Here is a 26,318-nt window from a genome sequence, read left to right as displayed (position 1 = left end):
GCTACCATGGCAGGAGAATTTGCTCATATTTCCGATCCAAATTCAAGGTGGAAAGACAGCTGCTCCTTCTGGGCAGTGATGCCAAGCCTTGCTCAATGTTCCTCAAGCATCTCTGTCAGATGACTCACAAGGAACCCCTCCCGTTATTCCTCGACATCCATGGCAGTGGTCCTATTTTTAAAGGTGCCAGGCACCCTACATGCAGAGTGCTATAAAAATCCACATCTGAGCCCAAAAAACACCACCTCCAGGGGCATTAAAATAGAACTCAATGCAGAATCCTAGAATGTCAGTGCCGGCATGTAGTAGGTAACAGATGGCTGAACCCTGAATAGATAGGGAAGAAGATGTATGGGGAAGTCAAGTAACTTGGACGTCATGGAATTATGGGCAGAACTGGGACTTCAACTCAGATGGCCTCACCTCCACTGAGTTATTTCCACAGTTTGTGCTGTATGTTAAGCTGTAAGGAACGAATCCTAGTGTAGCTGGGCCCCATAGAAAGCAATGCTGAACTGACCAGTTATTTGAAATAGAAGGCAAGGGAGGTCAGTGTTCTCTGAGGTAAGCCAGGGTGCTCTCTGTTCTAGCCTGGCCACATGTGCTTGTGTAGGGAGAGAGGAAGCCTAGGGCCAGCTGTTTGAGGGGAAAACAGGCAGCCCACCGGCCCCTCCGTCTGGGCAACATTGGTGTGAAGGGCGAATGCAGGAAGCTTCCATGAACAGAGCCATGCTCCCAGGAAAGAAAAGGGGACCAAAGCCAACTGTCGACTTACCCTAAGGATGCTAAAGATGTCGAAGTTTGGTTTAAAAAGAGAACTATTCATGCATCTAAATGAATGGTGGCTGTCAGGATCAGGCAGGAGGCCAGCTGCTACCTGTTTTACATCTATTAAGTCTTGTGTCAACAGTAGCCGCTCGACTCAAGGGCAGCTTGCTAGTTAGTTGCTAAAGCAGGACTCGAGATGAATTATGTTTGACTACAAAAATCCAGATTCCAAATAGCAGAGGCCAATGGCATAAGTTGAAGCCGAGGAGATAGGAACACTGAACGCAGGCCTAGTTCTCTGCCTGAGTTCCTGCTTCACAGAAACTGTTTGGTTGTACAATTCCATGTAAGGACTGTTTTCCACTGTTTTATGTTGCTACCACAAAATACCTAAGATTGGATAATTTATGATCAACAGAAATTTGTTTTTTCACCATTCTGGAGACTGGGAAGTACACAATGAAGGAAGGTATCAGTATCTGGAAAGAGCCTTCTTGCTGTATCGTTATATGGAGGAAGGTAGAAAGGCAAAGAGAGGCACAAAGGAGCCAAGTTCATCCTTTTATAGCAGCATTAATTCCATCCATGAGAGCAGAGACCTCATGGCCCAATCACCTCCCCAAAGAGCCCACTTATCAATATTGTTATAATGGCAACTAAATTTCAGCATGAATTTTGGAAGAGACAGACATCCAAAGCATAGCAGGTGCCAATTCCAGTCTCCCTGACCCCAAGTCACCATCATCTCTCTCACTATAAAACTTGCAAAAGCCATAAACTGACCTATTCACCTTTCTTCTTGTCTACATACAGCATATAGGTAAGTGTGGCTACCTATAACTCTGTTTATATCCTTAACTTCCCCTGGCCCACCAAGCCCTGCCTGAGCTGAGTTCATCTTCCTCCACTTACTATACCCCCACATTGGCCTCACACAGCCTCCTTTCTCTTCTCTGAACATGCTAAGTACTTTTCAGCCTCTGCACATCTGTGCCTCTGCTGAGAAGCCTCTTTCCTCAGCTCTCTGTAGGCTTAACTCATTCTGATCCCCTATCATCTCAGCTCAACCATCTCCACTAGTGACCCTCCGGCCTATCATCCTGCCTTTAGCCTTCAGAGCACACCTGTTTGTTTTGGTCTACCTCCCTCCCCTTTAATGTAAGTGAGCTCCTTGGGGTAGGTCCTCATCTGACTCCTCCCCTGCGGCATTCTTATGCAAAGCAGAGAACCTGGCAGCCCGTCCTGCTCATAAGTATTGGCCAAATCAACATACACAGATCACTGAATTTTCTGGAGGAAAAGAACCCATGCGGGTTCTTTATTGTTGATTTAATGGTGATTTAATGTTGTCACTCCATATCTTACAGCCAGTTACTCTCTTGGAAATCTCACTTTGGTTCAGAGTAAGCCCTAAATAGCAAGCAAGAGGCCTCCCCACTCACAAAGACACAGGGACCTGACTTGGGCATACTGGAACAGCTCATCTTCCTCTTTACAACTCTGTTTCTAACTCTGGTCAGGGAGCTCCCTCCACTCAAGAGAGGTTATTTTAAATCACTTCCAGCTGTACTCATGGACACAGAAGACACCTCTCGTGCACCCTTTCTCTCTGGAAATGCCATGTCCCTTTATAAGAGTTTCCTGTCCTCAAGTCCTCTTCAGTGCCTTCCTCCCAGGCTTAAGGAATCTGTACCCATCCTCTCCCTGAGGTAGATTCTATAGCATTCTTCCTCAGATTGTCCCAACCCAAGTTGATCCTGAGCCTCCTGGGGGACCAAGTCTCAGTCTTCAGATGAATTTTGGCAATGGAAAGTTGGGGTCAGGGCCAGGGTGGGGCAGGGAATGGCCCAAGTCTCTATGCCAGAGTGGCAGACAGCATCCCTTGTCTTGGGCAGCTGCATGCAAAGACTGCCCATCCACCACAGTGCTCACCAAGTGTGAGCGTGGCCAGCTCCGCAAAAGCTCACTCCAAGACCAGAGCAATGGCTCCAAGAGCCTGCCTGCTTCTTGGTTCTGCCTTCCTTCTTGCACAGAGTATGGCCATGACCAGGCATAGAACTGAGTCCAAATCTGCCCTTCCTAACCCTTCCTATACTCCCATTTCCCCAAGTCTACTCCTAGCTCAGTCTCCTGCAGCTGCTATCCCAGAACGCTCTTTCCAAAATGTTAAGAATAGACAGCATTCAACTGTGTCTCTCACTCCAAAGCAAGTCGATTCATCTTTTTGAGCAGGCTGGCTGAAGGGCAAACATGCCATATAGATGGAGCCCAGTAAGCACCTTCTTCTCCAGCTTATTTCTGTTTATTTCTGCATCCAACTTCCCTGGCCTCTAATGGTTTCCTTTAATATAGGTCCATGCTACATGTTGCCACTAAAATGGCATCTGAAATCAGGGAACATATCCCAACCCAGTGTAATGTGGGCTCAGCGATGGTTAATGACTGCATTTGGAGACAATTAGGAATACATTCTTTTCTTCTAAGCTACCTATTTTCTAAGCTTATTCTTCTGTGCTTGGAAATGGCTGAAGGAGACTGCTTGGTTCTAGCTTAGTTCCTACTTGGGTTAATGGGAACTGGGGTGCCTGGGGTGTGTTCTAGCCTAAGCTGGCCTTGGGTCTAGAAAACAGGGTAGTAGATGGGGCCTACTCAGCTAACTCAGCGGTTCCACTCAGCAGAATCACCTGTTTTAAAAAAATCACAAGTTTAAAAGAATGTATAGGCATGTATGCAGCAAGCAGGAGTGTACATTGCTAAGAATCTGTACCCACTGCTGCATTTTTTGTAGTGCCATTTTGCAACAGCCAGCAGACTCAAAATATAAAACTCCTTGTCAGGGCATTTTCACTTCTTCCAGGTATTTATCCTTTAAAAATATTATGCAATCATGAAAAAAAGAAAGAGATGACTTTAAAATACTCAAGTGAAAAAGTGAGATGCAATGTTGTATGAATAATGGAGTACCATTGGGTTGAATTTTTTTTTTTTTTTTTTTTTTGATGGCATTTCACTCTGTCTTCCAGGCTGGAGTGCAGTGGCTCTGCTCACTGCAACCTCTGCCTCTTGGGCTCAAGCCCTCCTGGGCTCAACTTTGCCTCAGCCTCCCAAGTAGCTGGGATTACAGGCACCCACCACCACACCTGGCTAATTTTTGTATGTTTAGTAGAGATTGGGTTTCACCAGTTGGCCAGGCTGGTTTTGAACTCCTAAACTCAAGTCATCCATCCACCTCGGTCTCCCAAAGTCCTGGGATTATGGGTGTGAGTCACCACACCCGACCTGGGTTAAATTGTTTTACAGATTATGCACACTTGCATATGTGGCAAGAGAAAAATATAAGGGAGGAAACAAAATTTCCAACATAAGTAGTTCTAGAGAAGGGGGAGAAGAAGCTTCTAACTTTTACTTTATGTGCTTCTAAACTCTAAATTTTTCACAATCTGCATGTATTACTTCCACAATTTAAAAAATACCCAAGTTTCAGATTCATCTCTTAGAGATTCTGATTGTGCAGAATCTCCACGATATTTGTATTTTTAAGAAATACAAATTCTGTATTTGTATTTCTTAAAAAGTGCCATTGGTGGTTTAGATTTACTGCCAAGTTTGAGAACCACTGTGTACTCTAGAAGGTTGTGGGCAAGGCTGATAAAAATATGCCCATGGATGACTCAAAGACGCATTTCCCAGCCTTGCGCACAAAAAGGAAAGGAAGAGATAGATATAAGGAGAGAGAGAAGAAAAAAGGGATGACAATCCCAGATCAAAAAGATACTAAGTGAGCTGGAAAAAAGGGGAGGTTTAAAAAAATTAAAACCAGGAGACTCCAATCCCAACATCCTGCCCTAAACAACCTCATAGAATCCCTGGGCCTAGACAGAGATAATTACATATTAAGAGAATTTCTACCCAGAGTTGGTCTGTTAACATAGACTCTAAGTTATTGCCTTGCTAACTCAGAGGACTGCAGAAGACAGAACATCTGAACCCTGGGTTACCTGTTGAAAGCAGGCTTGGACAAGGTTTTCAGGGAAGAGATTGCGAATGAGGTCCAGGAAGGCATCCAGGCTGGACACTTCATCGTTCTTCTTCCCAGGTCCCAGCTGCTTCTTGAGCTTGGGATTCCCTGGATGGATAGCCAAGACCAGAATGACCCCCAGCACTGCGGCGACGATGGTTGTGGACATGTAATACACCATGGCTCTCGTGCCCAGGCGGCCACTAGCCTTAGCGTCCAGGCCTGACAACCCTGGATTGAAAAGAAACGCAGAAGGATTAATTCTATTACACTTGTGTTAATGACCCGTGTCTACATTTCTATGACGTTGGCCCCATATTACTCAAATGTGTTAATGGCTGATTAAATGTCCTGCTGTAGTCTTCCCTCCATATCCATGAGGAGACAGGTTCTAGGACTCCCAACAGATACCAAAATCGGAGGGTCTCAAGTCCCTTACATAAAATGGTATAATATTTGTATATAACCTGTGTACATTCTCCTGTCCACTTTAAACCACCTCTAGATTGTTTACAATACCTAATACAATGTAAATGCTATGTACATAGTTGTTATGCTATATTTTTAAACTTTTATTATTTTGTATTTTTTTAATTAGTATTTTTTCTCAAATATTTTCAATCTGCAGATGAGGGACTCACAGATATAGAGGGCCAACTGTACTGAATATTTGGTCAGTCCCACAGTTTATCATTCTATTATCCAGGGAGATTTTCAAGATTTTACAGAACTGGGAGAGTTGGAGATCCTCCTGTTTAGAGTTTACAAATGGTCTGTGACAACTGTTTTAGACAGTCTGAAATAATGAGTTAAAATAAAGTTGAAGGCATCCCATTTTTAATTTTGAGAGTATGTTCTTTCCACTTTTTTTTTTTTGTCTTAACATCTCCTTTCTTTTATGAAGCAATGGTGCTTGTACATGCTAGTTTTTAACTCGTTTATTTATTTATGTTTTAATGTCTTCACTTGGAAAACTAAAAAACTGGTAACTCTGTGCCACTCTCAAAACGTCTTTTGAATATATTAGTGATAACTGACATGGAGAGTCTGAGAATAATGATTTCACCCAGCCCTCTCATTTCTCCGAGGTGAACAGTGAAGATCCACATTTCCCAGCCTCATGCAGGGATCAGAGAACACCCTGTGAAGCACCCTGCCAATGGTGGATACTTCATCTATACCTAGGGAGGTTAGAGAAAATTCCAAGCAAGTCACAAAAACTCCAGCTCCCTTGGGTATTTTTTCCAGTTGTTTCTTCAACGTCTCCACTTCCTGGTTTCGGTTCCTGCTTTTACCAGAAAGAGAGATTGAACCCCTTTCTGGTGGTCAGTCCTTTTTGCTATGGGGGAGGAAGTTAGCGATGTGAGCTGCTCTAAATTAAGCTGACCTATTTATGACCTACTTCTTTTTACAACCTAAAGTCTAATTCTAGCCGATGGGAGCTAGGTTTTCCCACCAAGTTGGCTAATGTATGACCTGTTAACAGGCATGGAGAACATTTTCTCTGTTTTAGGGAGGAGTATTCACGGAAATGCATCCTTTCACTCAATCTAGCTCTGAATGATAAGATCTCGCTTAGCCCCTAAGTGCCTGATCCTGAGTCCTAGAATTTTGGGCACTGGAGGCACTCACTGGTCAACCAGCTGAGGCTAGTTGACCAGTGACGAACAACCCAGCTTAGCCCCTGAATCTCCTGAAGTAACCAGAGCCTCACTCACTTCTTTCATGAGGTGACCAGTCCAGGGGGGCAACTTCTCCAGATTACTTAGCTGGTTGTTACCCAAATATGGACCTCATCTTCCTGCCCTTAACTCAGAGCTTAGTCTCCAAAGGGCACCAATTTATACCCTGTTTGAGCAATATTATTTGGTAGGGAGCAAGCTACTAGTATAAGCCCATAGAGGAGAAACAAATTCTTTCAAATAAAGAAATTAATTCTTTTAGCCAAAAATAAGTGAACATGATGTCACATTTTAGAAGTACCTTTGTTTTGAAAGACTCAGAGGGCTTTCATACCTAGCATTTCCTTTTCTTTTAATGTCAACCTCCCTCTATTCCCAATTAAATAGTAGACAGTTTCCTTTTCCATTTATTGCTTTTATTAGTATCTGAACAAAATTTAGAAAAGTGAGAAAAGTAGGCATTAAAAAATAAATCACTAGAGGTATCATCACTTGTAATGTATGGCTGTGTTTCCTTTTTATCTTTTTTTTTTTTTGGTTGGAGAGAAAGACAAATAGATTGACTAATTGATGGTGAGCTTCTTTTTTTCTTTTCTTTCTTTTTTTTTTTTTGAGACAGAGTTTCATTCTTATTGCCCAGCCTAGAGTGCAGTGGCGCGTTCTAGGCTCAGTGCAACCTCCATCTCCCCAGTTCAAGTGATTCTCGTGCCTCGGCCTCCTGAGTAGCTGGGACTACAGACATGCGCCACCACTCCCAGCTAATTTTTTTATTTTTAGTAGAGATGGGGTTTCTCCATGTTGGTCAGGCTGGTCTCCAACTCCCAACCTCAGCTGATCTGCCCACCTCGGCCTCCCAAAGTGCTGGGATTACAGGTGTAAGCCACTGTGCCCAGCCTAGCTTTTATTTCTTTAGGGTTAATTATCCCCATTTCAGAGACAGGAAAACCAAAGCTCTGAAATGAAATGTCATAGACAAGCACATTTGCTCAACCAAATTCAGATTCTACAGTCAATCCAAAAGCCGGAGCTGGAGTATGAACCATGTCAGCCAGGCAGTAGTCAGGTGGTCTTACCTGTGATTAAGCTGGAGATGATTAGAGGGAGAATGAGCATTTTTAGCATCCTCATGAGTATATCCCCTGGGAAGGCTATTAGCATAACCACATCAGGGTGGATGGGAGATGCCAAGCGAAGAAGCCCTCCACATACTGCCCCCAGGATGACACCTAAAAGGAAGGGGGAAAAATCTGAATTTATTTTTTGCCCTTGTCAAATGACTAACAATTCTAGCTACTTATTTCAGCAATATTGGCCTTTCTCACACTTTGGCAGTATTAGATGATGAATAACATGTGAAAAAAACAGCATTAGATAAGTGAAGCTGATTTTGATGGGTAGCGAAAGAACTTTCTGTACCTCCAACTATTCTAAAAGTCAGCACCCAAAGAGTCAAGGAGAACCTTCTCAAGGCTTTATGAAAGTGCACACTGGCAACTTGACTCCAACTTATTTGAGGCTATTTGTCTACTTGGAGCCAGAAATTGTCCATAGAAATAACCCACAAGGACAGTTATTGCTTCCTCGGCCAGCCCAAACTTGGCCCCATGGGATGGCGTTTAATGTGTGTCTTCTCATTGCAATTGGAGGCCAGATAAAAATAACATTTAATTGACCAAGCTAGTATGAATTCTATTTTTTTTTATTTCCTGTCTATTTTCTTTGGCTTCCAATAATTTCCCCATGGCTCACCCTCAAGGCTTGTCCTTGACATCTATGTCCTTTTACATAGTTTTTAGATTGCTGCTCTTATGGAGCTCAAGAATGGACTCTAAAATACATAATTTTGGAGGAAACAATTTAGGCAGAGATGCTGGCAGGGACCCTTTACTTTACAGACTCAAAGATCCCACAAGAAAAATTTTAGATCTCTGCAAATGGGTGGCCAACATGAATGAGCACTGCAGAAAAACAAGTTGGGTCATAGTACCACTGGCCATAAGGGAGGAAGGGAGTCCCAGGAATGTGGGCTAAGATGCTAATTCCATGGATGTGGAGGGAGCAATGTGGCTGAAAGCCTGATTTTTTTTTCTTCTGCAGGTGAAAATCATACTCTCCAGCTACTTCAAGTCCTGTGATGAATGAGATGTGGTTATATGGTGGGTAATCTTTGGAAAACCCAACTATGCCTGTGGTTTCTTATTAAGTAAACTTAGCTATGAAAAGCTCCCAGTCCTGACCCTGAACCACTGGCAACCAAGATGACTGCCTCAAAGGAAAGGCCATGGAATGGAGGGGTGCAGGTAAGCATGCGGGGGTGAGCGGGTGGGAAGGACAAGTTCTTCTTTGCTTCTCTGTGTAACCTAAGTGAGAGCTGAAGAACAAGGGAGGGGTCGAGAAAGGAAATGGTGTGGTTGTCATTACAAGAAACTGCAGCTCGCCCCATTTCCAATAAACCCTCATGGAAAATCTAAGACCAAGATTGTAACAACAGCGTGAGAACGACCATCATCTGGGTGAGGCCTGAAGCAGAGGAGGAGGACTTGCAAAATGGAGCTCGAGCAGATTAAGGCATCAAAACAAACATCTTCCACTCTGACCTCATTACCTAATGTGTCCAAATTACCTAAATTAATGATGTGTCTGGAGAAGCTCAGACCTTGGGAACCATTTTAGTGGGGTTGTGTGGATTACCTGTGCTTATCTTGATGCAGGTGGTTCTCTAAATGTGGTTCATGGACCACTGCTTTGGAATCACCTAGAAGGTTTGCTACGATGTAGATTGCAGGGCCTCATTTCTGACGGTCCAAAGCAAAGTCTCCATGAGTATAGGAATCTGCATGCCAACACTCTTACAAGATATTTATTTGCATAAAATTTGAGAACTACTAGAATCCAAAAGAGAATGAACGGCTAGAGGAGGTGAGGAGGAAAATTGTATCACTGAAGCCTGGGCAGAAAGGGCCCTAGGCAAACCACGTGGCTTCCCTTCTGGTGGAAGGGCTGGCTGCTGAGACCAGCTGCCCATAGAGCCTGGAGACACCCGGAGAAGAGGGGGCTTGGGGTGGAGTGGTGCAGGTACCTACCAAACACCGTCAGGGTGAGCAGGAGATTCTTTCCCAGCTTGTTGCACAGGCGCAGGCCCAGGTGTCGGTGCTTGGGTTCCTCCGAGCCGAGGTGACTGTCGTGCATTCGTACTTCCACCTGCTTGGGCATATTGTTGGCACTGAAACAGAAGTGAAGGCAGAGATTAGAGAGGCTGGCACCTCCCCTATACAGCTGCAGGGGCTTGACTAGTAGAAACCTGTCCAGGCACAGTTGGAAACTGGAACCATCTGCAGGAAAATAAAAGTAAGTGTGACTCAGGGTCACCTATAAGCAGGACAGCAGGACACACTGAAGACTGATGTGGATCCTCGCAGTAAAGGGAAGGAAGGCCACATGCAATGGTAGCGTCTTCTAAAGAGTTGCCCCCCACGATAACTTGGGGAGGGAAGTTACCATGTTACAGAGCCTTTACGTGACTCTTGACCAAGGTTGCAAAGGCTAAAAGAAATAGAAATCCAAATAGGCCTGGTTCTGAAACCTGAGCTCTTTTGTTCTTGTCACAAGAGCAAAAAGGTGACTTTTTCAGGAGAGTCATACTGAGTTACATCAACATTAAAATGTCTCTAAGCTCAAGTCTTCCCCATCCTGGACATGTAAAAATCACAAAGGCTGATCATCTAAGGTTTACTTCTTTTATGGAAAAGATAGTTTACCTAGTCAAAAAAAAAAATTCAATCTCTTGTGGTTTTTAAAAGGTCACCTTCATTATCAGGACTGCTAAACTGGCCAAGAGCTAATACCACTTAGAGTCCAAGAAGCGTGGCTTTAAGAAGTATTTCAATCACCTCCAGCAATGGATGCAGCCCAGCCCTTTTCTGGGTAAGCCCCAGGTAAACCTAAGCCATCTTGAGAGTCTGCCCAAAGGAGCTCTTACCAGGGTAATGGGTGTCCTTCTCCGTCCTCAGCTTTGCTATTTCCCAGGCCAAGAAGATTTCAGATAGAAGCTTGGGGATTGCCATAGTGAGGCCAATTTTTCACTTTGACATCTTACAACATCTTTTTTGCTGCTATTTACAATCACCATCATTTGATAAAAGAAAAACAAAAACAAGCCTTTCATACCTAGAAAGAGAGGTGTCTCTGAACAGATGACAGCGCTTACAAGACAAGGAGGTATTGCCCTTATCCAGACATTCTTGTCACAGACTGGAGAAACCTTCCTTTGGAACCAACATCAAGCTGCAGACCAGTGTTTTGGAATAACTGGTTATAATGGGAATAGTGTAGATTTTGGAGTCAGAAGGCCTTGGCTTCAAATCCTGACTCTATCTCTTGCTAGCTGTGTGCGGTGTAGAAAGAAAAGCCTGATGCCTACTTCATAAAAATTAAAATTTTGCTAGCATAGTACCTTTCTCCAGTGTACACAAAGAAGAGACACATAACACCCATCAACTTCATGACAGGGATGACATTTAGTTTAGGGGCTTAACCCACTTGCCCTGCCATTCCAGAAAGACACCAAGACCTTAGCTTCCAGTCTCAGAGTTAAGACCTGTAACCCAAATACAATGACTTGCTTTTTCATAACAGGCTGTTTAATATACTTGCTAACGAAATGTTTTATAATTAGGGATAATGTTGAATGATCAGATGAGAATGTTAGTCAAAATCTAAGCTTCTTAGTCTCCCCTTAATGGCCCAATTTTCTACTCATCTAGTTAATTTCTGAAGCAATTTCTGATTTCCTGACATATGTGTATACTAATGACCACTCAGACTGTCTGAAAAAGAAAGTAGGGTATGACTGCTCACAGCACGCGGGTGAGGGCCTTTCTGATCAGTGAGCAACAGATACCATTTCCTCCCATCGCTAAGTGAAACAGACAGAAAATTCATTTTACAACACAGCAAAGGTAAATGATCAAAATGATCTTTTTAACATGGATAGACCATATTTCTATGTTTGCAGTGGGATCCTTTTCCATTTTCAAACATTTCTCCAACCAGCCATCTAAAGCTCTAAACCAGGAAATGTTGACCAAAGAACGGAGGTAGTTTGTGTTCTGAAACGGTGAATGTATTTCTGTAGCCAGTTCTTGGCAGAACTCTCCAGTCCCCTTGAGATCATTAATGTTCTTACCTTCTGCTTCATTTGAATCTCTGCTGCCATTGAAATGAGAGGCAGGCACATGGTATGGTATTCAAGTACGACTAGGAAGTATTTAAAGCAAACATTCTGGCGGGATCCATATGATGTAATGGAAGTGTCAGGCATCAAAACAGCCATGTCAAAGTGAAAACACACAAACATTAGGTTAGCATACACACCCAACCCAGCAACGTGATTGGATGTCTGTGCCACACATTTCTTTGTTGTACAAAATTGCTTCCTCGTTAATGGTTTGTTTTTTAGGCCGTAACAAAAGGTCCCAAAGCCCTGAATTAAAACAGCCACATCAAAGTGGCTGCATCAAAATGCTATAAATCCACAAATATTTATTGAGAGAATTCCTGTGAGTTGCCCTCTTTGAATTAAACAGATATGGAAGAATTGTAAGAGTTCTTGATGTTTGCACATAGAAAACAATTTTTAAGGTAAATCAGGGACTCGGTTTGCAGCTGGAAACACAGAGAGTCCCCCTAGAACTCTTTGTAAAAATTCTAACTATTCTAATTAGTCTAACAAATCACGACATCTCCCAGAACACAAGGAGTGACTGACATGGGAACTATCACGGAAAATAGCGTGACAGAATATTATATAATATAGAGCTGCTTCTAAGCCTATATATCTTTAGAATAAGACATAAGTTATAAAAAATGTGTTTACACACACAGTTATATAAATGCTAATTGCAAACACACCTGGTAACAGTGAATAAGAGGAATAACTTGTATTTATTGAGTGCACTCTATGTATCAGACACTATACTCAGTAATGGCTATGGTACAATCCATACTCTTAAGGAGCCTTTACTCAGAAAGGAAACACAAAGCACATTGCACTGTAATTGTCTGCTTTATGTTACAGGCCGTGAGCAAATTTGCAAAGGAGTCTATGAGAAATCATAAGAGCAGTGTCTAACCCAGGTTCAGGGAAGAGGAAGAGATGTTCAAGAAGGGGTCCCAGAAGGGGTTGAGACCTGAGTCAGACCTTGAAGGATGGATTTAATTTAAATGCTTACATTCTCCACCAGTCTATGAGCCCCAGGAGGCCAAGATTGTGATCTTTTAACACCTAGTACTGTGTGCTTAATCAATGTTTGCCAAGACAAATTGAAAATTAAAAAGCAGCTCTAAAAGGACTCCTTGCTTGCCCCTGGGAATAAGGCCCTTCTGCAGACAGACTGGCAGCATGCCATTTCAGCCAGATTCTGTCCATTCTTGCATTTATTCCACAAATTTCTAGTGGGCCTATATTACAGGCCCCATACTGTTGTAGATGTTAACAATATCACAATAAACAAAAAAAGCCTTTGATATCATGGAGTGTGTGCTTTAGTGAGAGAACAAATACATAGATAAATACATTTTAAGTGATGAGAAGTGCTCAGAAGGGGGTTTGTATTAGTTTGTTCTCACTCTGCTAATAAAGACACACCTGTGTAATTTACAAAGGAAAGAGGTTTAATTGATTCACAGGTCAGCATGGCTTGGGAAGCCTCAGGAAACTTACAATCATGGTGGAAGAGGAAGCAAACGTGTCCTTCTTCACATGGCGGCAGCAAGGAGAAGTAGAAGTGCCAAGCAAAAGGGAGAAAAGCCCTTTATGAAACCATCAGATCTAGTGAGAACTACTCACCATCACAAGAACAGCATGAGGGTAACTGCTCCCATGATCAAATTGCATCCCACTGGGTCCCTCCCATGACATGTAGGGATTACTGGAACTACAATTCAAGATGAGATGTGGGTGGAAACACAGCCAAACCATATCAAGGGTGAAGGAGAAGGAGACTATGTGGGGAGGCAGTGTGATTTTGTATCAAGTGTCCAGGGAAGGTGTCTGTGATGAAGGGACATTTGAATAGAAACCTAGAAGAAATGAGGGATCTTCTCAAGTATTTTATGCAATTTGCCTAGAGCTTAGCAAATAAATGGAACATACACAATTTGGAAATGTCTTATTATCTAAATCCTAAAACTCCCACCCAGATGCACCCCCTGGGGTCCACATGTTGACTTTTACATGGATTCAAATGAATATGTAATAAGTAATGCTGGGCCCTATCACCATCGTGAATATGATGAAGGTTTAAATGACTATCCCAGCTCCCCCTAAGAAAAATGGTTACCAGGAAGAGGTGAGTTGGATACAGGTGGAAAGCCTAAGGTCACGACAACCAGTGAATTTGCTCTCATGGCAATGAATAGAAAGTGCTAAACCTGGTCTGGGAAGTCCCCTGTATAAACACAGTAAGTCATGTCCAGTGTGCACACTTACCCCCTTACTAATATTCCCTTCCTACATCCTGTGGCTCTGCACACAGAACAAAGCAATAAACCCCAGGTGGGGTTTGGGTCCACCAAATCCATCAAGGCTAATGCTCTCTGACACTGCCCACCAACTCTGTTTCTACTTGAGTGTCTCCTGAATGGAGGAATATTAGCAATGCAATGCCTTAATGTTGGAAGTTTCAGTGTGCCAACTTAGGCAGATCTCTCAAGTGGCCTCCACTGCCCAACAAAGTAAAGCCACGTGATGGGACAGCTGTTGGGATAATTAAAAACTTTTAACAATGAGCCTATAATTTCCTTCAGTCTTAGCCCCTCCATTGAATTATTTAAACAGCTGTTAATTTTGCAATCGCTGCCCAGTTCTTTCTCATGCAAATCCATGTGAGTCCTGCTTCAAGGCAAGCTCAGCTTATTGTGCAAATCATCCTCTGTGACTCAGAAGGGAACATGTAATGAATGGGGCTAATGCTAAGTTTTAAAGTATTCTCAGAACCTGCTTTTCATTAGCATTCGATTTTCTTTGCTTTGCCAAGAGCCTCTAATAATAGGCTCATTAGATGTGATGTTAGATTCAGATTTCCTGCTGCACACTTCAGTGTCGCCTTAGCTGGCACCAAATTCTTTTTTCCACCTTTACTGATTTGACGAGGTGGCAACAGAACATTCCCCAGGGAGCCTAAAAACAACTGGTGTGTTTCTCCTGGAAGATGTGAGGTCTGCAATGGGCTTCACCCATCTGTTCTTCCACTGCTGACATCTAACCTCCCCTCCCTGGCCCCAGGCTTTAGAGTCTAGGGAGGTACTGGGGAGACAAAGACATTCAGTAATTGCCCTAATGGACAACACTAGGTCACTCTAGTATCAAGAATAAAACAGCGTTCATTGCAGGGCCTCTCTCCTAAGACAGTTGGTGTATTTGAATAAGAATGCTGGAAATACCCGCGGTGTCAGCTCAAGCACCAAGAAGCAGAGGCAGAGATTTCAGCGTTGATTGTCCCACATCCAGGGTTTCCCCCAGCTCCCTGAAGAATGCCACCCCTGCTGTAAAAGGGCCTGAAACTCTAAGACTTCCTGGCATTTCCAACAGCCGGCAAGTCCCTCCACCCTTCCTAGATCCTAAAAGACCTAGCTTAACTGTGTGAAGGATGCTTACCAACCACAGTGTCAGTCTGTCGCTGACAGATACTGTGTTGTTACAGATCCCGTAAATGAAACTTAAAGGGTCACAGCCACCAAAGTCTCCCTCAGTCCCTTCTTCTGCTCATTGTGTCTTCAGAATGTCCATTTGCTAAATCACAAAATTCCTTTCTGGTTCTGCTGGTGAGGCACTCCAGACTTCACAAATCTCTTTACTATAGCTTCATCCAGTACATCCGAGGGGCTGGCTAAAGAATACAGTCTTCACTTATCCTGAATCATGATGAGATTGGGCCAGGATAGCACTGGAAGTCAGGAAGTCTGTGTTCTAATTCCAGGGCTGCTGCTAAATGGGTGTGTCAGAGGAAAAATCTGAGGATAAAATGGATGTAACATTACCTTCCATGATCAACAGACAGTAGGGTAAACTGCTATGAAGTGGTAAAAACACATTCTTAATGTAAGATATCAATAAGGTTTAAGTATCAATTTTGGCCTATTTTTATTTTTTAGGTCCCATTCTCTTAATCTATAAAATAAGAGGGTTGAATTGGAAATTCTTTAACATTCTAAAATTCTGTGATTCTCTAATTGTCCAGGTAGGGGAAAGGATAGTAATAGCACTCAGTTCCAAAGATGTGGATCCATTCTAGGTACCCAGGATGGAATAAGCTTAGAGCTGACTATGAAGACAAGTCATTTCATTCACCATGAAACAGCCCAGTAGCTGCACCACAACAGCTAGAGGAACAGCTAGGGAAAGGCAGAGATGAGAGACAAACCAACAGCAACCATAACAACAACCGTTTCTTTATGTCTTTGTGTCCATTTTAACCTTTCCTATCTCTGCTATGGAAGCACATTTTTTTAAGGCCAATAAAGCTGAATTTGGGGTCATATTCAGTACACAATTCAGACGTGAGCACCTTCTAATTCCTCATCCATCCTTCACCCATTCTCAGTCTAGATGTCTAAGTTAGGCAGATCAATGCCATCGGAACACAGTCAAACAGGTAAACTGGCATTGGGACCAGCCAAGTGCCAAACTCACCACCAAATCATTGAGAGACCATGTACACCAGGCACAGTCAACTTCCATGGAACTGGTGAGGTGGCAGTCAGAAATGATAAGACAAGAAATTGAAGGAGAAGTCGTTTTTTCCATATCACTTCCTAGGCCCAGTGGCCCAAGCCAGCTCATGCCGTGAATGGCAGGTATACAGTCAGTTGAGCCTTCGGTGTCCTCACACAAGCTGCAAAGGCAAAGTAGCAGGAGACAAAGTTTTCAAGGGATGAATAAAAATTGTATTTGTTTGGCTTGGAAAGAGATGTTAAAATACCAGCTCCGATTAGTAACCGTCCAGAAGACAACTTGGTGGAATGAATTTACATAAATATATGGCATTGATTCTTGGTTAAAATGTCCCTTTTCTGGTGGTGGCTGAGATAAGACATTTGGTCTTTTGGACAAACCACGCAACTCATTGGGTCATTATAGAGCTCCAGTGAGATACTCTCTATGAAAGCACTGACAGAGTATCTAATATGTAGTAGATACTCAATTTTAATATCCGTTCTTTGTCTGAAATCCCTCAAATGATGCAAAATAACCATTAAGAGGGTTTGCTTATGGTTGAGGTTTAGTAAATACCCTTGCCAATACATTCGTGCTTGTGCTTTTTATAGACCGAAAGTCCCAGAGTTCAGAGTGGGTGGGAGCCTGGGAAGGTCCCACTGTCATTATCCCCCACTACAATGGAATGACTGGATAACCTCTCAAAGAACATCAGGAGTACAACCTTAAGGATATGGCCTCTGACTTCTGTGAAATCCTTCCCTAGGCAGAGACTTAAGCCAGCTTTGACCCAACAAATTGCTCATTTTCAGATAGACACACCACCCCAAACAGAAATAAGACACAAAGGCACAATGAGCCTCCAGGGCCCAGTGAAAGACTGGGGTGGGGTGTTTGATCATCCCAAATTGGGAACCTCTTCTAAAAATAAAGATTATGCCATGGCCCAGGAACACATTGGCCAGCCCAGTCCCCAAAGGCCTGTCGATTCTGAAGTAATGGCTACCCGCCTCTGGCTCATGGAACAATAGGAAAACACATTTGAAAACTTCATACAACTTCAGTAAGCTGAGGAGGATTCACGTGGTGTACACTCTCGGTTTTGAGCCAGGGGTAACTTGACCCCTTTTCAGATGAATAAGGCAGCTTGCCTTGAAGCAAACTCTCCACTAGCTAAAACATCCTCCATCCACCCTCTAACCCAGCCTTCTTGGACTGACTTTTACTCCTTCCAAGTAACTCAGGCATGACTTCCCTCAGGAAGCCTTTGATAATTCTCAAGTTTGCTTTGTAGATACAGTTTACCATGTCGCCTGTGCTCTCGAGGCGTTTTTCACAGTTTACTTGTATGTTTTCCCCACTAGAACATAAACTTTTAGAGGACAAACTGTGTCTTATTTGACTGTTTCCACCATGCCTTGCATTCTCCTAGCACATAGTAGATGTTCAATTAGTATGTGCTGCATAAAGGAATGAATGAATGGATGATTAGGTTAAAAATATGTTCTAGTCACAGGTTCTTTGTGACACTCTGTTCTAGGGGGTAGTGGTCCAGAAGCCTAACAAATCTGAGAAGAGGAGAGAAATGAGAGAAGGAAAATCAGAAATGGCTTCAAGTGGGGAAGTTCCATCCTGTAAGAAGCAGGGAAGACCTGCATTGGGAAACCAGTGCACAGCAGAAATGGGCAGGTCAGCACCACAACCAGGCTGGTTCTTTTCAGCTGGTGGTTGTGATCCAGCTGCCCTGACCAAGGTATGGTGGCCTCAGTGCTCCCAGCACTCTTGAGGGAAGACGGAACCAGAAACCATTCTAGGTTCACCCAACAAGGCCTTTGGGGAAACTGATGAGGACCTGGGAAGATGCACTGGTCCCTGAAGGATCTCTTAGAACCCAACTACCAGCATCAACATCTCTAAATCTGGACCCTCCAAAATGTGGTCCTTCTGCCATGAAGCATGAGTACTCATTCTCCTTCCAAGCGTCACTGGAACCCTGATCTTGAGATTTAAAAAGCTCCAGGTTTGGCCCTCAGGCCTGGGAGTTTCTTGTAGCCTCTGAAGCTTCCCAAACTGAGCCTTTCCAAGCAGTCTCCCAGACAGGAGCAACTGGAATGCTGACTAAGAGGTGGTTTAATTAGCGGCAGCGCCTTCAGGCACTAGGCAGAAACTAGGTGAGGTGCTGTATACCTTAGCCAGAATTTCTGGGTCTTTTGATCACACATTACAATTGCTTTTCTTCAGCACAGTCTGTCTCTTTTGTCTCCTTTCTAGACTGAGCAGCCAACCACACAATGTAGCATCAATCCCAAGCAAGAAGGTAAGTCACTATCATGACCTTGCAAATAGCAAGATTTACCATGGCAGGCATTCAAAATGCCACACAACGCTTTTGTGAGGTGATGTTTAAGGTTCCCTGGAGACCTTCAAAGTCACCCACTTCTGGCTCCCAGAGACCCGAATTTCCTCCTTGAGAGAACTGTCCCTTTGGATTCCACCCAAGGACCTAGATTTAAGCCAGAAACCTATGGAAAAAGCAACCCATTCACTGACACCCTCGTGTAAAGGCGATTCTCAAGCCATCCCTAAAATAGTATTGTCTGGAGGAACCCCTTAATATAAGTACTGGCCAGAACCATACCCAGAAGCCAACCAAAAATAGATGTCAAGACATAAATGACATAAACTTTGCCAACTGCATGTCATTGCCAGGATTAGTCTTGGAGTCAACTGTGTTTGAAATTCTGAGGCCTCCACAGGGTTTCTTGATGATAGCAATTTTATTTTCCTTTTAAATCCAGATGCTTGTTTCACATGTGTGTTTAGTTTGCAAAAATTCATCACTATTATCATGTAAGATTTGTGTGCTTTTTTTGTCTGAGTGTTATACTTGAGTTAAAAGTTGAAAAAGAGGCAAACTAAATTATGGTGTTAGCAGTAAATATATGTAGTGTATCTATCTTTGGTCCTAAATGGCTGATTCCCATACAGGTGGATTTGCCAGCAAAAGAACAGGTACTAATTTGCCCAAAAAGCACCTTGTACTTTGGGAACATGTAAACATCTCCTTCATGCCCATAACAGCAAAGAACTCTCACACAGCTCCTTTCTTGTCTTCCATAACAGAAACCCAAGCAGTTTCTTCTCCTCGTGTTCATCTTTTAATCATAAACAATAACCAACATTTCGTCAGTTTAACTTTCTAACAAATAAGGTGATAATACCATTTGTGTAGTTTAAAAAGCATTTTGCATTCATTAAGAGTTAATGACATCCCTGAGAAGGAGGGATTATTCTGTCTTAGAAATGAAAAGACTGAAGCTCCAGAAGGTTCTGAAACTTGCTCAAGTTCATGAAGCTTAGAAGTAACAGAGTTAAACCTGTGCTGTGGTTCTGCAGCAAAGTTAAACCTGTGCTGTCTGTTGTCTTTGAGTCCAGTGTTTTATGGGCATACCCTTTCTAGGGGTGTTCGCAGAGCAATGGACACATTAGAACTACCATGTATAACCAAAGCACTAGGTAGCTACTTATGTGACTTGCATTCTAGCACGTGGAGAGGGAAGATAGAGACAGGAGGTGCTGCTAAATGAGAAAAGGCAAAGTGAGCTCTGGGAAGCTATGGCCTTATTGTCTGCCTTGGACAATCCATGCTGCTGGCGCCTTGGCCCCAGATGTACCACCATGAGAAAATGGAATCCGCTCAACTGGCTCCTCCCTTCAGCCAACCGGGGCACACAGGAACCATCCTATTTCCGCTGACTCAGCCAGCACTTGCGGCTATAAAATAACCTCCAGGGTTCACTCCAATTCTGGTCTTTCACCAGGAAGGACTCCCCCATCAGAGGGACCCTAATGTCTCATAACTGGTAATAAGAATAATGATGATGACAGTAATGGTGACAGCAGTTAACATTTCCTCAAAACTGACTTCATACCCGGAATTTTTCTAAGTCTTCTTGTGTATGAACTTATTTATTTCTCACAATAACCTCAGCAGGTGAGTACTATTATTAGCAACCTTTATGGAAGGAAAAACAAAGTCATTGAATGGTTAAGTTACTTGCTCAGTGTCATAAAGGTCATGGATGGTAGAGCTAGAATTTGAACCCTGTCAGTCCTGGACTTGGAGGAACTGGTCAGCATACTCTCCCTCCAGCCTGAAAAAACTTGCTCTTTATATTAGGCAATTTCATGCTAGCAATAGACATTGGCACTGAAAATTTGGCCAAAAGAGTGATTTTCCTCTCGGGGGATGGGGAGTATTCCAGAGAGAAGAAAGTTAACACCCAGTCCAAACCAGAGCTCGATCCAAGGGCTACACGCAACAGTCATGGAACCCAAACTTCTGGACTAGAGAGGCTTTCTGTCCCCTCTCAGACTCTAGACAAATGATTATCTGGTCTAGTGGCCCCAAATCTGTCTCTGGACCACTTGTTAAAAACACAGATCTCCTAAGCTTATGTCCACACAAAAACTTGCACATGGATATTAATAGCAGCTTTATTTATAATTCCCAAAACTTGGAAGCAACTAAGATATACTTCAGTAGGCAAATGGATAAACCATGGTACACGCAGACAATGCAGTATTATTCAGCACTGAAAAGAAATGAACTATCCATCCACAAAAAGACATGGAGGAAAAATAAATGTACAGTGTTAAGTGGAAGAAGCCAATCTGAAAAGGCTATGTATGATTCCAACTACATGACATTCTAGAAAAGGCAAAACTATGGAGGGGCAGAGTGATGAATAGGTGAAGCATAGACGATTTTTCTTAAGGCAATGAAAATACTTTGTATGTTACTATAATGGTAAATACACATCAGCATACATTTGTCCAAACCCACAGAACATATAACACCAAGAGTCAACCCTAATGTAAACTAAGCACTCTGTATGATAACGAGGTGTCAATGTAAGTTCATTGGTTGTGATAAATATACCGCTCTGGTGGGGCACGTTGACAGTGGGGGAGGCTGCACCTGAATGTGAGCAGGGGCATATGGGAACTCTCTGTACTTTCCACTCAATTTTGCTGTAAACCTAAAACTACTCTTTAAAAAACAGTATATTAAACAAAAACAAACAAAACAGAACACAAAACAGATGTCCAAGCCCCACCCCTGAATATTCCAATTCAGCATGTCTGGATGGGGACTAAAGCTCTGAACTTTTGCAGAGGCACCCAGGTGACACTGCTGCAGCCAACCCACATACCGATGTCTGGTCAATGTGTGAACGGGGCGGTACAGGGCAGCTTATCACTTCTACTCTAATCATCCTACCATTGGATAGCTTTGACTAGTAGGAAGTCCTTCCTTTATCATGAGCCTATATCTGTTTCCCTGTAGCTTTTACCTAAAGTTATTTTTCTACCTTTTAGAGCTACTTAATAATAACAGCTACCATCAGACAATGTACTGGATGCTTTACATGCATATTTCATTGTCTCCCCACAACACTCTCACAAGATAGCTGCTGTTTTTTTTTTTTTTTTTTTTTTTGAGACAGGGTCTTTCTCTGTTGCCCAGGCTAGAGTACAGTGGTGTGATTTCGGCTCACCACAACCTCTGCCTCCTGAATTCAAGCGATTCTCCTACCTCAGCCCCCCACGTATCTGGGACTACAGGCATGCACCACCATGCCCAGCTAACTTGTAGTATTTTTAGTAGAGACAGGGTTTCACTTCTTTATAGATGAAAAACTGGAGGTCAGAGAGAAGAGGACATGTACTCCAAGTCAGGCAGTTGGTGAGTAGATGAACTGGGATGGCAACCCCGCACGGCCTGAACAAGGTGCACACACTTAATCATGACACTTACAGAAAATGAAGCTGAATCCCTTCTCCATCTACCAACCTTTGAGGCCTATGACGTTTCTGCTCAGGGTTCTCTTTTCTCCAAGTTTGTCACCATCCTGGTTAGAGCACCCCAAGCCATTTACTTGCATGTGCCTCCTAGACCTGCACACAACCTTCCAGGTAAGGGCTGGCCACTTCCCCGCTCCCCTAAGCCCATCAAAGACTGCCTTTCTCACTCTCTTCCTCTGGCATGTCAGACTCTAGCAGAGCTGAGGCTTCAGCACTGCCTTTGAAAAAATGAAGGGCATAGGTAACTTCACAGTAGAGAAAGAAGGTAGTAGGGAGTACTGGTAGTGAATAGAACCATTTATTGACTTTTATTCTGTGCTAGTGATAGGCAGAGTAATGCCCCCGCAAATGCCCATGTCCTAATCCCCAGAACCTGTGGATGTGTCAGGTTACATGGCAAAGGAGCTCTAAGGCTGCAGATGCAATGAAGGCTGCTAATCCGCTGACCTCAAGATAGGGAGACGTGCCTGGATTTTCCAGGTGGGACCAGTGTAATCACAGGGGTTCTTATGCATGAAAGAGGGAGGCAGGAAAGAAAGGATGGCAGCATGACAAATACACAGCCCAATGTTTCTGGCTTTAAAGATAAAGGAAAAGGCCATGAGCCAAGGCATGTGAGAAGCTTCTAGAAACTGGCAAAGGCAAGGAAACAGACTCCTCCTCTGAGTCTCCAGAAAGGAATGCAGCCCTGCTGATACCTTGATTTTAGCCCAGTGAGACCCAACTCAGACTTCTGGCCTCTAGAACTATCCGATAATAAGTTGTCTTGTTTTAAGCCTCTTGATTTGTGATCACTTGTTACTGCAACAATAGGAAACTAATGTAGTACCAGACCTCTTGCTAAGTGTTTTCTATACTATCTCATTTGTTGTTTACAAAAAGCCTCAGCAGAAGGTGATAGACACGGCGAGTTTCCTATCCACAGAAATCTGCTCAGAGAAGCAACATGCTCAGCCAGATACTGCTTCTCAGCCTCCCTTCCTGGGACGAAGGCTGAAGTGTTCTGCTCCTCCCTTCTTCACTTCTTCCTGCCCTAGAGAAATGCAGACTAAAGTAACATCTTTCTTCTTCAGCCAATCACATGTTTAAAAGGCTCAGCAACACCATGCCTCTAAATGGCTTCCATCGCCCATGGATGCATTTCAAGATCTCCCAGAGGACTTGTGTAGCTCTTTATCTTGGTTCCTTCTAATGAGCTGCTAAATTTGTGGCTATCGAACGTGAACTAAACATTCAGTCCCTGCTGATCCCACCAGTCCACTTAGTTTACTGACTGCCCAGTCTCTTCTCAACCAGTTTGATCTGCTAAATTTACAAGTGATAAACTGAGCCATCCAGTCACCCCTGAAATGTGATGCTCTCCCCAGGAGAATTTCTTCTGAAGAGAAGAATGTGCAATTCTCAACTCTGGTAGCTTATGGAGACAGACTGGTTCACAGGGCTTTGTGCTGATGTGGCATATAGTCCACAAGTGCAATACGCCCTCTTGCATTATCCATTCCCTTCCCACCTCTTCCATACACAGATGCAGTTCATGGTGTTTGGGGAATATATTACTTTGCACATTTGAACCTGAAATCCTAATTAACTCTTTGATGTTGCCTCTTTGAATAATCCTTTCCTGAGCCCCCAATCTACTTTTCGTGCCTCCAAGATCTTACGTTGCACAGTTCATCACATTCATACGGTTTGTCTCTCCCATTAGGCCTTAGACTCTGTGAAGGAAGGGCCATACATCTATCCCTGGGCCCTGCCCATGTTAGATGCTTAATAAGGATTGTTGAGAGACTAGTGATTTGGAGGTACTAAGGGGACCCAAGTCTACAGGGACTGGGAAGTGCCTCTGACAGTGAGTGGCAGGACCTTCTCAGCTCAAGCATCTCCTTTAGACAGAAGCCCAAACAAAACACAAGGAAAGAATTAGGAAACCTGAGGTCCACCAGAAGCGCCAACTAATGTTTAGTGACCTTGCCAAAAGCAACTAGGGCTTCTAATTACCACAAGTGATCATGACTTGAATTTTTACGCACTTCCTGAAGTCATTCCAGCAGCACCACGTCTTTTCAACAGCCCTGGAAGTGGTGATGATGTGGTATGCTGGCTACTGGGTCATTAACACCACTCAATTCCTTAGCAACTGAGGTGAAACGTGTTCATCCCAAGTGCCTTGGAAGAAAGGCTTGTCTCTGCTCAACTTGTAAACTCTTAAATTTATCACTTAGGATAGTTTCTTCCTGAGTGACTTATCTGGTTGACTCTTAAATTATGACTGACTGGTTGACTCAATTGTGACTATCTGGTTGACTCTTAGATTATCAAAGCAAGGAACATGTCCTGTTTTTACATGAATCCTCTATATAATGACACATACAATGTCAGGCACCTAATAGGTCTTCAGCAAAAACTGGTAGATTGAATTACATGCTAGGACAAAATTAAGAGAGAGGGGTCAAATAAGACCTGCAGATAAGTCCAGATAAGATCTCTGGACTCAACTATATCCTAGGGCTTTGAGTTAACACAGAAATAGCAGGCTTTTCTGCCATAGAAAATTGTGCTTTCTTCCTCCACCCACCATCTCCCCATCTGCCCTGAGCATACACTCAGCCCATCGTCCCTTATCTGAGAACAGATCTGACTCCAAAATCCATTAGGGAGAAATTGCTATTGAATTTTATTGGGAGAGAGGGAAGAAGTCTGCATCACACATGTACCCAGAGAACATACAATACAATTTCATTTAAAGCAACGTTGTTCTTCCTCCCCATTCTTTTCAGAGTGTCTCTCCTCTTTCTCTTTTACTTCATTTCTTACTCTTAAGTTCCTTAGCCCACCGAGCTAAACCTGATGGATCTTCAAACAGCCGCCAGCTATTGCTCAGGTCTGCCCCCTGGAGCGATCTCATCCCCCATCCACACGCAGTTGATCAAATATTTACCCTCCAAACAGGTGTCTTTCTCAGCTACTCAAATAACATAACCTTTGGCCAGGCACAGTAAAGGGGCACAGTGGCTCATGCCTGGAATCCCAGCACTTTGGGAGGCCAAGATGGGTGGATCGCCTGAGGTCAGGAGTTTGAGACCAGCCCGGCTAAGATGTTGAAACCCCATCTCCACTAAAAAAATACAAAAAATTAGCCAGGTATAGTGGTGCATGCCTGTAATCCCAGCTACTGGGGAAGCTGAGGCGGGAGAATCACCTGAACCTGGGAGGCAGTGAGCCGAGATCACACCACTGCACTCTAACCTGGGTGAAGGAATGAGACTCCGCCTCAGAAAAACAACAAACAGACAAAAAAAGCAAAAACCAAAAACATAAAGAAAAAGAAAACCTAACTTTATCTATATTGTTATACCAAAAATAACAGATGTCACAGAATTTATTCATCTTTTTAAGGTAGGGATTCCTTTTATTTATTGCTAAGCTGAATAAACAGTAACTTTAACAATGTTAATGATGAAGAGTTGGAAATTTATTCTAAAACCTTTTAATTGATAGTAACATATTGTTAATCATTTAAGTGTTTCTTTCTCTCTCTTTTTTTTTTCCCTGAGACAGTGTGTTGCTCTGTTGCCCAGGCCGGAGTGCAATGGCACAATCTCAGCTCACTACACCTCTGCCTCCCAGGTTCAAGCAACTCTCGTGCCTCAGCCTCCCGAGTAGCTGAGATGACAGGCATGCACCACTATGCCTGATATATATATATATATATATATTTTTTTTTTTTTTTGTATTGTTAGTGAAGATGTGATTTTGCCATGTTGGCCAGGCTGATCTTGAATTCCAGGCCTAAAGTAATCTACCTGCCTCGGCCTCCCAAAGTGCTGGGATTACAATCATGAGTCACTGCTCATTTAAGCTTTTCTTAAGTAATCTTCAACGCACTTTGTTTCAATCTTATTATTGAAAGTTACTAAAGGGTTTTGTCCATTTACAAAGATGAGAGCTGGCTTCCTGAGTGGCAACAATCAGATAGAACTGAGAAGTGATTGTCCTTTAGATAGGCATGGATTTTCCAGTCTGCCACAGTCCCCACCATCCCTTATTGCCTCCTTGACACCAATGCCAAGTGTCAATTACCATTTATCATCAGGCTTCCATTGCTGTCTTTCCAAAAAGAGTGTTAAGAGGAAAGTAAACTGTTTCTTGATTTCATGGGCATACCTGCCTGGCTCTAATTAAGTGAGCAGCCGCTGTCCCTTTTGGTTCCATCATTGTACAGATGGGAGCTTTCTTCGTATGATTAAGTAAAATCTTCAAAAAAGGA

The 26,318-nt window shown here is 43.2% G+C and overlaps 1 protein-coding gene and 1 long non-coding RNA gene across 4 annotated transcripts in view; both read right to left on the bottom strand.

Moving 5' to 3' along the window:
- SLC1A2 (solute carrier family 1 member 2) overlaps window positions 1–26,318 on the bottom strand; it is a 164,617-nt gene that overhangs the window by 57,430 nt on the left and 80,869 nt on the right. For all 3 annotated transcript variants that reach the window (XM_032283564.1, XM_032283562.1, XM_032283563.1), the window contains exons 2-4: window positions 9,552–9,691; window positions 7,542–7,694; window positions 4,767–5,017 (exon numbers count right to left, since the gene is read on the bottom strand). In XM_032283564.1, coding sequence (XP_032139455.1) covers window positions 4,767–5,017; window positions 7,542–7,694; window positions 9,552–9,691 — 544 coding nt within the window. The remainder of the gene's footprint in view (window positions 1–4,766; window positions 5,018–7,541; window positions 7,695–9,551; window positions 9,692–26,318) is intronic.
- Window positions 13,810–20,827, bottom strand: LOC116555126. Its single transcript, XR_004270389.1, has 2 exons — window positions 19,591–20,827; window positions 13,810–19,560 (listed from the first exon to the last, which is right to left on the bottom strand). It is a non-coding gene; the product is annotated as an uncharacterized LOC116555126 (long non-coding RNA).

The sequence above is a fragment of the Sapajus apella genome, unplaced genomic scaffold (assembly GCF_009761245.1).
Source record: "Sapajus apella isolate SASKATOON/1434 unplaced genomic scaffold, GSC_monkey_1.0 scaffold14, whole genome shotgun sequence".
Classification (NCBI taxonomy): domain Eukaryota; kingdom Metazoa; phylum Chordata; class Mammalia; order Primates; family Cebidae; genus Sapajus; species Sapajus apella.
Note: the sequence above shows the minus strand (reverse complement) of the source record. Positions and strands in the feature narration are given on the sequence as shown.